Below are 16,708 nucleotides of genomic sequence, written 5' to 3'. Positions count from 1 at the left end.
CACGTCTAACCTCTATTCACTGTCAATCTCTCTGTTCAGAGCCACCACCAATTGGTAAAAAAAGGAGAGCTTTTCTTATGGTTCCTGGGCCATGACCTTTGTCTTTACTTCAAACCCTCTTTTTACTGTCTTAGCTTAAGAGTTGGGGGTAGCGTGTGTTGGGGCCGCAGGCAGAGGAGACTGAATGAGATCAGAGGCTGTGGAGCGTGATTGCCATTCAGTTTAATGTAACTGAATAGAACTGAAAAGTAACGTTTATGGAGAGCTCACTCTGTTCCAGATAATGTGCCAGGCCCCGGAGGCAGACTGTGAGGTGAATAGGACATGATTTGATGTTAGAGGAAACCCATGCCCATATCCAGCCCCAGGGCAAGACTCTTTCTGACAAGGACTTACAGTTGGTGGGCGCTGCAGTTGTAGAACTTGAATTCGGTGCTGACAAATATCTTCCCTGTCTCCTTGGATCTCAGCTGCAGTTCTAGCCCAAACCAGTCTGGAAAAAAAGGAGAAAAAAGGAGAGGGTAGTGAAAACCTGGGGGCCCAGTGGAGATTCTGAGGGTAAGTCATTCAGCCACTGCAGGGCTCTTGGGGCACACATGGCGGGTGGAACCTGTCTGAATCATTTCCCAAGACAGAATCCCAGACAGCAGTTTCCAGGCTCTTGGTCTCACGAGGAACGGTGCTGGCTCGGGCAGTAGATGGCCATCAGCTATGATTGGACGGCCGTCCACAGTGGCTGGTTGGCCATCAGCTGTTACTGGTTAGCCATTAGCCACTAATATAACTGCAGTGGCTATGCTAGGGGGTTGGTTGGTTGGCAGAGAAGCAGACGGTGAATTGCGCACCATGTGGAGCCTGCTTCCTGTGCCTCCAACCCAGCCGCCAGTGAGAATATAGTGGTATGACTCCCCTGTCTATGGCTCCATGGGTGCTCCTTTTTGGCCTCACCATGTCCTGCGTTACTATGTGGGGAGCGGGACAGGAGACCCTGCCTGCCACCCTGCATGACAAACACTCTTTACATACTGTGTACCCTTAACCCAAACAGGAGCAAAGGATTTCCTTCTTTCTGAATTTTGCTTTGGGATATGACAGTTTGTTTTCAAACTCAAATGAGTTTTATATGCCCAACAGGTGTTGGGCATAAAGAGACTTGGTCAGGCAACTGCTGTGCTGGTACTTCTCACTCCCGCCCACCCCCTGTCCCCCGTCCTCTACTCGTGGTCCCCCTGGTAGGGCAGCCCCTAGCACATGACTCTCATGGCAGACAACTCTTACCTTGATCCAGAGGGATGACAGGGACATCCTTGGGCCCGGGTGAGATGCAGATGACCTGGCTCCCGGACACCTGTCCCTCCACCTCTGTCAGGTTCCCAAAGGCACAGGCGATGCCCACAGACAGATCTGGAGCATCACTCACAACCAGGCTGAGCTGTGGGAGGAGCAAAGAGGCTCAGGAGCACAGGGCTGATGCCACAGGGAGAGAGCCCTCGGGGCTCGGGGACCTGGGCCTGGCCCTGCCATTGCCTCTGGCTAATTAATCTCCCCTGATCTCGTTTATAAAGAAGGATGTTGGGGTAGGTGATCTTCTGGCTTTGATACTGAACAATTACAGTAGCTCTGCCAGGCTGTGCAGGGTCAGTGGTCTTTATTAATATTATTATGAATTCATTTTTCAGTCTTGTCCAGCATCAGAAAGCACTGGGGGGGTGGAAAGGGAGGACACTAGGGGGAAAGGTACTAAAATCCATCTCACACCCAGATCACTTTGACATGAAACCACACAAACTTGAAAGCAAGTCATGAGCTGAGTTCTTTACAATAAGCCTTAGCCTTGGCTCATGGGAGAGCAAGTATCATTGGCTTGTAGGCTCCGCAGGAGTTCACCAGCTTGGTGGAAGACAGCTAGTTCCTCGCCCTGGCTGTCCTTAGGGCCTGCTTATGAAAGGTGGTGGATTTGCTAGAATTTGTTTCTCTGTCCCTCCTGGTCTCTCTGCTTGCTGACAGCTCCCCTAAAGGAGGGCAGTCTTTTCACAAGGCACTTGGGGGATGACAGAAAGCAGGAAAGTGGACACCAATGGCACAGATGATGTCAGCTGTTACCTATAAAAGGTTCCAATGATCTAGGCCAGCAGCGTCCAGCCTTTTCAAATTTGAACATCCTCCTTTGTATGGTAAAAATATCCCAGACTGTCAAAAAAATCTGTTGATTGAGAAATTATTTAATGGCAAGATGCCACTCTGAATTCAGTGCACTTGGAAATGAGTTTGTACTCAATTACCACAATATAACATCTAAGTGGTATTTGAAACAATAGGTAAGGAATGTGACTGGATCCCTCTGGCAGTGGGAGTACCCATAAGGGTTCGCTGGTGACAATAGCCCTGTGGCCCCCAAGTTGGGAGCCATGATGTAGGTGGGTCTCCTTTTGTCTTCCTACCAGCACCTGGAGGTCACAGTGGGTGTCACCTCACCACCTTCCCATACATTTGCTTGCTGCTGAAACTCTGCCCCAATTTCGTTTCCATGGGGTCCAGAGACTTAGGTACAAACTCTGCTGTTTGTTCCCTCAGCTCCACGGGAGCCAAAACCTCCCTGTGGGGATGAATGAATGGAAATTTTGGAAGGTTCATTAACTAATTAACATTCGTGAATGCTCATAAAACCTTCAGAATGAAATAATTGTGCAAGGCCTGAGGATAGGAAATATTTTGGGTTGCACTTCGACAGGTGGTTGAGGACTATTTTATTCCCTTTAATATTCTCTTTGAGCACACACTGACTGTGAATTAAGTCTCTCTTACACACACACACACACACACACACACACACACACGCAACTCAGCTTTCTGTGAGACTGCAGCAGTGGAGAATTGTAAATATAGCATGTACCGAAGAATGTATTGCTTGCTGTTGGAATGCATTATGTCATAGATCTTTGTTACTAAATGCAAAATCTAGGTTTACAAACAGATCAATAGATAATGAATTTGCAAGGAGTCCGGAGGATGACTTTGCCATTTACGATAGGAGTTGCCATAGGTTTTCTATAAATATAATTTCCTTGGAGCATTTAAAGCACGATCCATTTACAGATACTTTTTTGAGTGTTAAAGGAACCCACCCACACATGTGTGGGCTCCGTGTCCCCACCGTCCCTCTGGTAGGTTACTTACCCGCCGGCTGTGCTCAGACACTGAGATGCTGCTAGGGTGCACCTCGAGACTCATGCATTGGCTGATGCTGGCAGCAAATCGATTAGGTTCCCAGGCCCGTTGGCACCTGTCCCTACGGGAGCACCTGCCACAGACACAGATTCACAAGCGGTCAGGCCTCTGAGACCCTTCTGTTAGGCTCCATTGTCCCCCTTGGGGTAAGTAAGAGGGTTTTGCTGCTCTGAGGCCTGTGGCTGGTCTTCTCTTTAGGACTTTCATCCCACAGGGTTGGGTGCCTCCCAGATGGTCTCTAGTGCAGTTAGACAGAAAGTGGGATTAACCCCAACATGAGAGATGTGGTTTAGATGTATAGCTATCGATAGAATCTTTACAGGCTGCTCCATGATCAAGGGAGGGAAGTTTGGGGAATGTGAGAAGATGCACACAAGAGGCTAAGAATATAAACTTTGGAGCCAGGCTACCTGGGTTCTAACCAAGATCTATTGCCTACTGGCTGTGGCCCCTTGGGCACATTACTTAATCATTCTGTGCCGCAGTTTCCCCAACTTGCCTCATAGGGTGTAAGGAGTAAATGAATTAGTGCTTAGAAAATGGCCTGTTAGCCTTTATAATAATAATATTAATGATTATTAATATTATTCTTCAGGGATATTTAAAAATACAGACAGGGTCTTAGCTGTGTGGGAGAGTGTGTATGTGATCTTATGGCTGGATTGATGGCTCTTTGAAGGCAGGGACCATGCTTTATTCACTGAGATATTCTACCTGTCACACGGTGTATTTTAAATAGATGTTTGTGGCGTGAAATAATGCCTGGAGACAGAGACAGACGAGGAGTGGCAGCCAGGGCTGCCTCTGTCAGAAAGCTTGTGTGGCTGCTTCTCCCAACATCTTCATCTGCCTCCAGGGCTCCTGTGCTCACAGTGGCAGGTGGGCATGGTGGCACCTACACGCACGTGTGCCTCGTTGCCACTTATGTCACACGGGAACATGCTGGTGCTTCCCCAAACCAACAGCCACCGGACACCACCAGATTCCACACTCAGGCAGTGATTCCCACCCGAGCTCCCCCCACTGCCTCCCCCCTTCCTTTCCAGGCACATAATGGATCTAAATATGAATGCTGTCAAAGAAAAGAATTATGGAGGTTTAAGTGAATCCTTAAGATAGCTCTAAAGTGAGCTCTTGACTGGGGCCTTTATCTCATTGACTCACTGAAATGGCTCTTTTTTATCATACTATTTATGGCAACAGCCCTAACAGAGATAAATAGCCTTGGAGACAATAACACACTTGCCAGAGCAAGGCACACAGAAGAGACAGGAAGGTTTCAAACCCCCTGGACCCTAAGCCTCTTTAGTAATCTCCCTCAGCCCTCTGCCTCCATTAAGGTCCCGTGTGCGGGCCTGGGAGCTGGAGCTGGGCCCATCACCTCATTCCCCTCACCAAGGCAGGCTGGTGGTGGCAGGTGGGAGGGCACTGCAGGAGGGGCTGGTGAAGACAAAAGTGACCAGAAGAGGAGAAACCTCTGTGTATAAACAGGAAAAAGCTTGTTCCCCACATACTTCTGGCAAGCAGAGTTGCTGGAAGGAGAGGTGTGCCCTGGTAGGTAGGAGGTAGTGTGTGATGACAGGCAAGGAATCCAGAGGACAGAGGAAACCTGAGAGTGTGATGTTGTGACTCAGTCATTCTGGTACCCACATCTGACTCACCCTGGAGGGTCACGGGTACTCTGGGGCCACCAGGAGATTCAGGCATCATGGATAAATTTGTAGGCTCTAGTACAAGTTGGGGAACGTGGCTGTCCTTGCTGCTGAATAAATGACAATCCCCCATCTATAACTTTGGTGTGTTCTCTATGGGAGAAATGCCAGCTACACGGAACCTGGGCAGGCATGACAGGGAGGAGCAGGGGGTGGGTGTCACAGCTGGACATGGCCACTGCCCGGTGAGAGGGCTGGTAGCCCAGGACACTTTGCAAGGAGCTAAAGGCAACTGTCAGGTTCTGTGGAGGAAGAAATCCCTTGAGGAGAGAGTCCAATGGCCACGGGTTCGCCTCATTGAAAGGAACTCAATTTTAGCCACTTTTGCCATTCCTGGGGCACAACAGAGGCGTCATCAGCATCTTTACCATTTGTCTGACCTAAATGGTGGCTCACTCTGGGTTCTGATGAGAGCATTTTTTGCAAAACTTTTTGAGGAGTCTCTTTTCTCCAAACCCAAGCAGGGAACCCAGTATTTGTGCGCTCGAATCCAGTCCAGATTTTGCAACTGTGAGGCGCCTGCTTCCCTCCCTCCCTCCACAGTCCTCCCAACACCTGCTGCAGAGGCTGGAAGCCAAGAGCTATTGTGCGGCCCCTGAACTCTGGCCCTCCTCCGCTGCCTCCACCCCAAGCTTAAACCCGGCACATTTCATAGAGATGCTTTACTGGCTGGCATCGAGCCATGGAGTTTCCAACTCCATTGGGGAACAGAATCCAAGCCAGCTCACCCTTTTTTGTCCTTCTGGGGCTCCTCAAATTAGGAAGTTTAAATGTAATTTTGTATTTGTATTGAGCTGGTATTCAATGGCAGGCGATGTGTCTGAATTGCACTGTGTGGCCAGTTGGAGTGAAATGCAGACTTCTTGGAATCATGAAATGATGAGACCAGAAGGGTCCTCCCAAGAGTTCAGGGTTTAGAGTAATTATTTTGATTTGTGTAGTCTATTCTGGGCTTCCTTATTTCCAGAACATTTATTATTTCATTTAATCCTCACAATTTACCTGCAAGGTAGGCATTATCCCTATTGAGCGATGAAGAAACGAGGGCCCAGAGTAGTCAGTGGACCAGGCAGGGTCGCACAGCAGCTCACTGGCGTCCAGAGCTCCCGACTCCAGTGCACTGCCATCTGCACGCTCGCGGCAGGAGACAGCGAGTTCAGGCTGCACCCAGAAGGTTCCTGGGGAACCTAGAAATTCTACAGCTTCCCTCGTGAGTTCTTCCAACACCACTACCCTTCCCCACACTGACAAGATTTGAGAGCGGCTGGGAGGGCAGAATTTGGACGTGGAATGAAAGACAGAGGCAAAGACACTGCATTTGGAAGGAAGACCACCCATGGCCTCTTTCCCTCTTGCTGCTCTTACTGCTCCAACCACGATTAGAGTTACTGCTCAGAAGAGGGAAATTCCTCTCTCTCTGCAAACTGCTGTCACATCCCTCATCTGAACTCCCAGCTAAGTACATGGTCCTCTGCATTCCAGGCCCCTTTCCAGAACGGTCCCAAACTTACATGTTGTGCAGGGCACACCAGCCACAGTGAGGGTCCCCCGAGCTCAGGCACTCCCCACAAGTTGTATACTGTTCACACGATTCCACAGGGACCCTGGTAATCTGGTAAAGAGAGCAAAGGGCATGGTTAGATCAGGTAGTGATGCCTTGCCGATGTGTCTCATCTATCATCTACCCACACTTGCCCTGTCACCACCCCTAAACAGGTGACAGTCGGGGTAAACCAGTAGCCGCGTGGTTCTCATCTTTTGCCTGGCACAGGCAGGTACAGCTAAGCAGAATGTGCTTCTCAGGTGGCAGGTCAAGGATTCTTGCCTTCCCAGACATGGAAGCAAAACCTCCAGCGTCATTCTCCTGAACTCAAGTCCTCATGAGAGCTGGGTTTGCTCATGGCAAGTGCTGAAACTAGTTAACTCTGTTAAAAGGCTATTGAGTGCCACCAACTTGTCTCTGAAGAGCTTTCAGCTGGGCTAGGGCTGAGACAGCCTGCCTGCACAGAACACATTTAAAGAGGGAGAGAAGGAGAAACTTTTCCTATCAAATAATATTCATCGTATGCCACACTCTCGTTACAGCCAACCAAACATACCACCTGGATCCAATTATCCCATTCTCTGATGTCTACATTCAGTTTCTCTAGTAAATCTCCCATCCTTTGAAAAGTCTGACTAAATGGGGACATCCACAGAGAAGAGCTGCCTCTCTGATTCTGTCTTGCTGGAGAAAGTGGGAATTTGCAGATCCAGCTCCTGCCCCCCAGAGGGGGTGGCTCCTGCCCACTCCTCCTGGCTTCCAGGTGGGGCCCTGCAGGGCTTGAGCTGGGCCTGTTTGGACATCACTCATCCCTTCCTGCCCAGTATGTGTGACATTAAGGCCGGGCAAGGGGGTCAGGAGATTGAAGGCTTCCACTTGATATGTCCTCAGTAGCCGTCAGTTGGCTGGGGCAGGAGGCTGCTGGGCTGCAAAAACATTTGCTGGGCTGGGAATGGCTTCTCATTTGTTAGGGCATAGAGGTCCCCCACCTACTGATGTGTGAGCTCAAGTGAAAATGCAACCTGTGGTCCAGCAGCATAGTGTTCTGCCTCTGGCAGGGGGACAAACGATCTGATGGAGACGCCTTCACAGCGTCCTCCTGAGAGGCTCAGGATGGAGTCTAACACTGCTCATGCAGCAAATGTTTATCAGCTGTCACCGTGTGGAGGCTCTGGTGGTATGCAAAAGAGAAACAGCAGCAAACAGCACATAGATCTGGCCCTCGCAGAGCCCATAGTCCAGGGGGAGTTGGTAATTACAAACCGAGAACTGTTCTCCATTGTGCCTGGGACCCTTTGTAACTTAGAGGAAGGGTGCCTAGGTACATCCTGTCGGGAAGAAGGGTGTAGGGGTGAGTCAGAGGAAAAGTCAGCCTAGAAGGGCGTTTCAAGCTGAGAGATTATCGTGCGCAAAAGTAACCATGGACAAGTTCAGTGTAACAAGTGTAGGGGGCACCTGGGTGGGGTGGGGTGAGAGATGAGTCTGGTGGGATGTAAGCAGGAGCCCGATGACCAAAGTGTTTGAAGGGCAGCAGTGTGGCTGCAATACAACTCCTGGGTGACAAGTTTCAGGAAAGCTCAACAGAAGTAAGTCAAGGTTATCCAATATGGCAGATGACCAAAGGTCTTAGGTACCAGCCCCAGGAGCCTTGGTTTTCTCTGTTGGGTGTCTCCCTCACTCTTACCACATCATAACACTTAACATTCTGCATTTCAAGGCCTTTTTGTGAGCAAGTCACGTGATGAGCTTTAAATATCCCTAACCTCCCCTTAGTAATAAAAATATGAAATGCAGGAAGGATAAATTTAAAAACAACTTTTAAATTTGTTTTTAAAAGTTCATACTTTAAGCGGAGGATGGGGGAAGCTGGTGTGATATCGCTCATGTGTAAAAGAGCCAAGGGTTTGAGTTGACTCTATGTCCAACGTGACTTGACAGGATGATGGAATAGCTGGAGGGGCTCATTTGCTCATGGGCTGCAGATTAGAGACATAGTGTCAGGATCCAGAGGGACCAGCCCACACTGGGGTCTATAACCTGCTCAGGTGTATAACCTGCTCAGGTGTATAACCTGCTCAGGTGTATAACCTGCTCAGGTCTATAACGTGCCCCAAGAAGCGTGTTGCTCAACCAGAGATCATTCTCAGAAGGGAGGTCATGATAGGGTGGGACCGATATGCGGCATCTGAGGTACAGATGATGAACCAGGATGTTTACTGAGCTCCAAGAAGTGGAGTCTCAAGGTGGGCATGCTGTTTTCCAGGGTTTGAAGGGCAGCAGTGTGGCTGCAATAAAACTCCTGGGTGACAAGTGTCAGGAAAGCTCAACAGAAGTAAGTCAAGGTTATCCAATATGGCAAACGACCTCGCTTCCAGAAGGAACTCCCATCAGTGAGATGTGTACGCAGAGTCAAAATGACATGCATCTGGGAGGCTGTGAAAGGATTTCTGCCCTCAGAGGAAGGCTGCACTAGTCCTTCCAATTCTCACATTCAGGATTCTGTTTCCCACAGTTTACCTAACTCCTCCCTGAGACTGTTTATGATTTTTTCCCCCTGTATAACTTGTACAGTTAAAAGATAACATCCAGCCATCACCACCAGCCACAGATATCACATTGCCTTAAAGAGAAACCTTTGACCCCTGACTCATGGCCTGTGATTCCTCCCAGAAGCACCTTTCTGACAGGTGCTCGCCGGATACTCTCCTCGGGTGCATCTCCGGGCCTGGGATTCTCAGCCCTTCTGGGTATCTGTGACCCCAGCCACCCGCTTGGTTTCCGCCGGCCCCCTCCATCCCACCCTCTGAGGTCTGAGAGCAGCAGCCCAGTGCCTGGTCTTCCTTTCTTGGGTTTCGGGCTCTGTGTGAGTGATGTCTGCATCTGGCTGGAAATTAAAACAACTGTCTGCATTGCATTCGGCCCGTCTGTCAAAACACAGCCCAGCTCTCAGCAGCTGGGCAAGGAGGCCCTGAATGGGAGCAGTGTCTCCAGCAACAAAGCCCACTTTCACGCCAAGTGCCACAGAGATAGTGAGAACCCTGTTCTTCTCCAAACATGAAACCAATAGCACAACTATTTTTCCTGTTTCCTGGGCCCTCCTGGTGGGAATTTTTTTTTTTTTTAAATGCACTGAGTTGAAGAGCAAAGTGAAACAGGAAACTTATTGGGGAGGGGGAAGTTCTTAAACTTGAATTACTCTCTCCTCAAAGATCTAATAGCCATATACAAACCAGAGGAAAGAAATGTCACAGGGACTGGGAGGAGACCTTCAAAGTCAGATGCTACCATGCGCTCTCTGTCTTTGCCATATTCACGTGTCGCCACATTCATTCATCATTCATCAGCCAATATTCATTGATCGTGTTCTACATACAGGCCAGCGCTAAGCACTTCAGGGGAATAAAAACAACAGCAGCATTAAAACACGACCATCACCTTCAAGTTGCAAACAGATTCGCAATGAAAACCAGAAAGTGATGTGGGTTCTAAGAGAGGTGCTGAAAGAGCACTGAAGGAATTCAGAGCAAAGAGCAATACTTCCATGTCTGCACTGTCCAATGCAATAGCCGCTAGCCTGGGTTGCTGTGAACATCTGAAATGTGGCCGGTCCAAACTGAGATGTGCCACAGGGACACACTACACACTGGGTTTTGAAGATTTAGTACAGGAAAACAAAGAATGTAAAATATCACATTAATAATTTTTTACTGACACCCTAAAAAGATAAAAATTTAGCAAATATTGGGTTAAATAAAATCCATTATTAATTTCAACTGTTTCTTCTTTTTAAAATATGGCTGCTGGAAAAGTTACTATCACACACGAAGCTCACATTTGCGGCTCGCCTTTAACTTCTATGGGACAGTGCTGCTCTTGCTGGGCGTCCTAAGAAGCCTTTGTGAGGGACATGGCATGTGTCTGGGTCTTGAAGGGTGAATGAAGCTTATACAGATGAGTTCCAGGTGGAAGGAACCACATGAGCAAACACAGGAGAACAGAGTGTCTTCAGAAAACCTGGCATGAGGGCCAGGAGCGATGGGTAGGAATCTGGAAGGGCAGGTTTGGGTTAACTTGGGAAGGACCGAGAAGACCATGGAGCCGGAACATACACAGTCTCTTAGGTCTCCAGCTTGTCACTCTTTGGCCAAAAGAGTATTGTCCAAAAAGAGATGGCCCTGTGGCTCTCAAAGAACAATGGCTCTCAACGCATGGGTCTTGAGCCGGCACCCTTGGCATTATCTATGAGCTTATGAGACAGGGGAAGCCAGCATCCACTGGATCAGGCACTCTGGGGATGTGTCCAGAACTGGGTCTCACAAGCTCTCCAGCTCATTCTTATGGATACTTAAGTTTGAGAACCACCAATGTAGATGAGCTCACACCTTGGAGAAGTCTTTTTAAATGTCAGGCCCCTGGGGCTAGGAAGAAATGGAATAAAACTCTGCCACAGGGCTAGGGAAGGAACTAGCCCGATGTGAGGGAAGGCAGGGAAGGAGTACTCTGGAGACTGCTTTATGCCCAGGGAGAAATTGGTTCTCACAATTGAGCCTACAGAAGACCTAAAGGACCAAGTTCAGGCTTCCAGAGTCAGGGGGCACTTCACTCTGCATCTCAGGCGACAGGCGGCCACTCGTTCTGGGACCTGGTGGGCTGGGTGGCATGGGGTGGGCATGAGAGTTTTCTCTGGAAGCTCTAGAAGGGAAGGGAACTTTCTCCTGGAGAGTGTCCACCATGTCAGGTGGCACTCTGTCAGGGGTGACTCAGAGTTAATGGGACACTCTGTAATGCTTTAATTAGTGTTTGTTTATTATAATTGCATTTTAATTATGCTTAAGGCTCCCCCACCCCTTTCATTGAGTGCTAGGATCAGAGGGTGGCTGGGTTGGCAAAATCCACAGTCAGAGGACGCCCCGACACCCTCCCTCCTCCTGCCCCCTCCACGGCCTTCTCCCAAGGATCATGGAGCTGCTTCCGACTGGACTCCACCCTTATGTTCCGCATGCTTCACTGCTTGATCTTATGCCTTGTAATTATGACGCTAATGAATATAACTGTCCTATTAAGTCATTTGCTTAAGAAATACTCTCAATTTAAGGTGACTCATACTGCGTTCTTGGCTTCTTTGGCCCCGGGGCCCCGCATCTCTGGTACCTTCCTTGGCCTGTGTGAAAGGAGCTGGAGATCTATGTGGGGAGGGCTCAATAGGGGTGTGCAGAGTTTGAGGTGCCCCCCCCCCCACCTTTTCAGCACATTGGGTAGCAACACAGGGAGGTTGCTACACACACAATGAGGATTAGCATCGGCTGTGAGGACAAGTCCCTGAGGGAACTGCGGGAACCAGCTTCATTCTTGAAGAACACGGCAGACCTGTAGCGTTTGGAGCATCCAGAGTGAGTCCTCTGTGGCCCTGTAGTTACTACCATCCTGGGCAGAGGCCCTGCACACTCACTACTGTCAGATACAAGCCCATCACTCTTCAGAGAGAAGAGTTCCCATGGTGGAGCGAGGAACAGAGCCCTTTGGTGAGTGAACCTGGGGCAGAGAATCAGTGCTACGCCTCGGCCCCCCTATGTGGATGCCTATGAGGAGCTATGAAGATCTGAGAACTTGGGGGGGCTCTATGGGAAAACATTTGGGTTAAACGCACAACCACACATAAGATTCTGACAATGGGTTGTGCCTGAGTCCCATCCGGTCCTTCAACATTTACTCAGCATTTATGGTGTGTTAAGCTCTCTGTTAGGCAATGGTGCTACCTTCTCTGCCCTCCTTGGAGCCATGGTTTGGTTGAGGACAAAACCAAGGAAACAGGGCATCTCAGTATAGTGGGATAGATGCCACAACAGAGGTATAATCAAGACACAGTTGGGGATCAAAAGACAGCGAGTGCAGGTTTGCCTCAGGGGGCTTTGGCACAGCACTTGGTGTTCAACAGGCCTGCACGATTCCTTTGTAACAATGCAGAAGAGAGAAGGGGAGAGGGGGAAGAAATAAGGGAAAGCTGTTCCCTAGGCTGAGGGGCCCCTTGGGGACTGAGCATTTAATCCCCCTGCTTCCCCGGAATCTGGTCCCCCACTGCCAGATGGTACACCTGTCCCCACACGTGTCCCCTGCCTCCTGACACAGGAAAGCAACAGAGGCCTTCTCAGTGGCCGAGAGCCAGGTGGCAGGGGTGGGAGGTGACACACACAGCCTGGTTGGAACATGCAGTTGGCCTGATCCACAGCCTCCTGGTCCCCAGAGCCTGGGGCAAAGCGCACAGCAGCTGAAACACAACTGGTTCTTTCCTTTCCTTTGTATCTTCTCTTGGCAGTCTCTCTCTGTCAGCCCACCCTCTCTCTGAGTTTGTAGGGTCTCAGACCCACTTTCCCCTCTTCTCCCCAATCCAACCTGTTTTTAAGAAACGATCTGAGGCTCATTTACATACACAGCTGAAGGCAGACTGAAGAGAGGCCCACCAGGGCTGGTGTGTGGACTGAGAGCCATAGCACAATCACAACAGTACCAGCAGATGGGTTTAGCGTTTTCCAATCGCGTTCACACATATTATCTCATTTGATCTGCACAGCTCCCCAGGGAGGAAGAGAGGCTAGGTATTGTTATGTTGCATTTGAGCCACCAGGAAACAGCCTGCAAAGGGCTCAGTCTCACAGTGAATGGCACAGTTGCCAGCTAAGGGACAGCCCTCCAATACCCATGAAGGTGACACACAGTAGGGGATCTTTTTGAGGGTGAGGCGGAAGAGGAGGCTCAGGGGTCAGTTCCAGGAGACAGAAGCGGAGGCCAGAGAGGGAACCGGAGGTGGGAAGCAATTCGAGGGCAGGTGAGGCTTTCTTTCACTTCTCTGACTCCACAGCTTTGAGCTTGCTGACACCAGCAGTTGTTACTTGATGGATTGGATGGGTGAGTGGAGTCTCTCTTGAGAGGCTTGCCCCAAATCTTGTTAGCCCCAAGGGAATAGGGGTAATCAGCGTGAGAGGCCCAGAGCTTAGCGCTCTGTCCTTCCCTTTACACCGGATGAGGCAGCAATGAACATGGGCGGATGGTCAGTCAGGGAGGCCTAGCCTGGCCCCCGGCCCCTGCCGGATTCTCTTGGGTACCAAAGCCAAAGGGGAGCCTGTGCGGACAGGTCAGGCTCCCCGACATGCTTTGTACTACATCCTCTTTGGTTCAGCAAGACTTCACGGAAAAAATACCCGTGTTTTCTTTCCGGTCCTTTACAGGGGAAGAGCAGGCTGCCTACTGGGTGCCTGAAGTGGCATCTTAATCTGAATCTCCCCTGCTGGGAATGGGGGGTGGGGGACATTGGAGCAGCAATGAGATCCCCTCTTGGGATCTGCTTTCAGGGACTGGGGGACAGGAAGGGATGGGGACTGAGGTCTCCTGCTGATGGCTGGCAGGGTCCTGGCTGGAGTGTCACCTTGCTCTGAGCAGGGCAGTTGACTGAGGCTGTTGAGTAGAATGGAGCTGCAGGAACAATACTAATAGTGGCCATTGACCCAGCATCTGCTGCATGCCACACACTTTACCTGTATTATCTCATTTCATCTTTATACCAACCTTGCAGTGAAAGCAGTCTTAGGCCCATTTGACTTACTAACAATCTGAGTCTTGGGTTAAGTAACCTGTCCAAGGTCATGTGCCTCGGGGGTGGCAGAAACAGAATTCGAGTCCAGGTATGTCTGACTCCCTGGCTGAGGAGTGAGATGGAGGCCCCTCTACCAGAGCTGCCCCGAGGGCTGGCTGTCAGGTCACCTTTCTCCCTCCTAGACATCGGGTGCTAGGCTGTTGGACACTGCAACTACGTTCACTCCCGACCACAGCATACCTCTTAGCTCATTTTACTCACAACGATTCAGCTGCTGGATCCTGAGCCAGAAAACAGAAAGGGTCATACCAGAGGGGGAAGAGGGAGGTAGGTGGGTAAGGATGGAAGGGTCCCCTGCTAGATATTTTTTTAAGCCAGCCAGAACCAGGACAATAAAGGAGGCAGCTCTGAGCAGGCTGTACATTTTTGCCCTGAACCTTGTAGGGATGTTACAGAAACAGTGAGCACAGCTGGGGTAGTGGAGGTAGCGGGGCTTTCCGCCTTGGTTTGCCAGTTGTTATCTGTGTGACTTTGGGAGAGCTGGTTACTCTCTTCAGGCTTTCTTTTCCTCATATGTAAAATGGAGACAGCAATACCCGTCTCACCCATCTCCGCTGCTCATCAGGGAGCAGAAAGCACCTCTGAACTCACATGTTCAGCTTTGGTCTTTCTTACAAATCAACTCTCGGTGATTAATGTGAAGAACTCACTATTATGTGTTCCCAGTGTTAGAGCCAGTTCTTTAAAAATCAATAGTCATGTGTGAGATCCCCTTAAGTCCCCATCAAGTAAACACCAATCCAGTCCCCTTCTGTCCTCTGAGATGTGACAGTCACATGACCAATATCATTAAGAACAAGGAGGCCCTGCCTGAGAAAACCAACTGGAGGTTCTGGAGCCTGTGACTGCAGCTAAAGCAACATGCAACCTCTGGCTAGAAGCTGACCCTGGGGCTGTCTCCTAAGAACACGGGACTATCTGGAGACCTGAAGGCAGAGTAGAGTTCAAAGAGAAAATCTATTTTTAATGACTTGGGGAGAAGAGTGGAGTGGCTGAGTAATTCGGAGTAATTAAAGCTATCACTCAGAGAGTGGAATCCAAAGTTGGCTGAACTTTTCAATGGCATTTTTCCCCTCCTCATTCACAAAACATAGCAGAGGGCCATGCAGGAGTCAAAGGGGAGAAGATAAAGCGTGGAATTCATCCTTTTGATGAGTGCTAAGGGAATGGTCTCCCCTGAAATTTTTTTTTTTTTTTTTTTTTAGGTGGAAGCCAAATTTCATTTTGGTTGAGAAGATGGGCTTTGAAGGAGACAAGTGTTCAGTTTCAAATCCAGCTCCTATGCTTATCGGCTGTATGACCTCCTGAGCCTCAGTTTCCTCCTGAGCCTCAGTTTCCTCCTTTCTAAAGTGGTAACAATAACAATATCAACTTTGCAATGTTGTTTTGAGGCTTAAGTGATATCTGTACACTAAGAACCTTGCACACAGTTGGTGCTCAACAGTGGTAGTTATGCTCAGTCTCTATATGCAGACCCCACTGAAGGTGGCAGTGTTTGCACAGGAAAGCTGCAGAGGGCCCCCACCCAGGCTCTGCACTCATGCGTGGGGTGACCTTGAGCAAGCCACCTAGGCGCTTCGGGCTGGAACTGCTGATCTATTGGAGAATTACATCTGCCCTTTGCATGAAGAGCAGCACAGCCCCTCAAACTTGTCCTTAGTGATGACATAATTCCCACAGGAGGCCAAAGTGCACTGAAACTCAGGGTCCCCGGCTGAAAGAAGTCAAATGAAGCTTATTTTCCTAAGAAAAAAAGGTAAAACTCGGACAAGGAAAAAGTACAAAGAGGGAGGAAACTGAGCAGGCAAAGCAGATATTCTAAATATCATACAGTATTTTCTCAGGCAGGACTCCTGTGCCGGAAGTACTGGGGAGGTAGGAGTAGGACTCTTTCTAGCTCTGGTTTCGGAAGGATGTACGAAGAAGCAGAGATGCTGATACTATGTTGTCTCCATGACAACAGTGGATTTATTCAGTTAGGGAGAGCAAGTGGAGTAGGAAATGGGAGATGAGAAGGATTTGGGAAATAGGGCCTAAGAAATAACCGAAATAGATCTCTCACCTGGAAACCACATGTCTGGGATTAGCCAGGTCCCACAAAGCTCCCTACAGGCCAACTTCGACTCATCTGCCCCAGGAGGGGAAAAGTGACGATGGCAAAGTGACAAGACAGTGCTGTCCCTTTACCCTCCATTCTCATTCACTCATTCCACACTTCTATTTGCTCAGGCAACTCCAGGGAGGCTCCTGGATGCACAGAACCCAAGTCTAGCCTTACCACATAGAGCTTGACTTTATCTAAGAGCTAAACATCTGTCTTATAGGCTCTGGCCTCTGGGCCCCACCCCTCACGTTCCAGTCACCAGGAGAGCAAGACAAGAGGGTTTGGAGTGCCAGTTGATCCCAAATTCTCTGTGAAACATCTAGGGCCCACATGCTTAGAAAGGTGAGGTTTGCAGTGGAAATCATTGAGCCCAAGAAGAGGCTGGTCAGAGATCTGGGGTAAGAACACATTTGCTGTGGCCTGGGTAGCAGGCGGGGGCTAACTTCTGTGTTCTTTGAGTTGAGGACTCAGGA

At 49.5% G+C, this 16,708-nt stretch overlaps 1 protein-coding gene across 1 annotated transcript in view; it reads right to left on the bottom strand.

Moving 5' to 3' along the window:
• Positions 1–16,708, bottom strand: part of PLXNA2 (plexin A2) — a 205,745-nt gene that overhangs the window by 68,045 nt on the left and 120,992 nt on the right. Inside the window, exons 5-8 of the mRNA XM_019713816.3 lie at positions 6,452–6,552; positions 3,178–3,301; positions 1,279–1,432; positions 397–493 (exon numbers count right to left, since the gene is read on the bottom strand). Of these exons, the coding sequence (XP_019569375.3) occupies positions 397–493; positions 1,279–1,432; positions 3,178–3,301; positions 6,452–6,552 (476 nt within the window). The remainder of the gene's footprint in view (positions 1–396; positions 494–1,278; positions 1,433–3,177; positions 3,302–6,451; positions 6,553–16,708) is intronic.

This window comes from Rhinolophus sinicus, chromosome 11 (assembly GCF_057876585.1).
Source record: "Rhinolophus sinicus isolate RSI-liver-muscle chromosome 11, RSI-T2T, whole genome shotgun sequence".
Lineage (NCBI taxonomy): Eukaryota > Metazoa > Chordata > Mammalia > Chiroptera > Rhinolophidae > Rhinolophus > Rhinolophus sinicus.
This window is presented reverse-complemented; position numbering and strand designations above follow the sequence as displayed.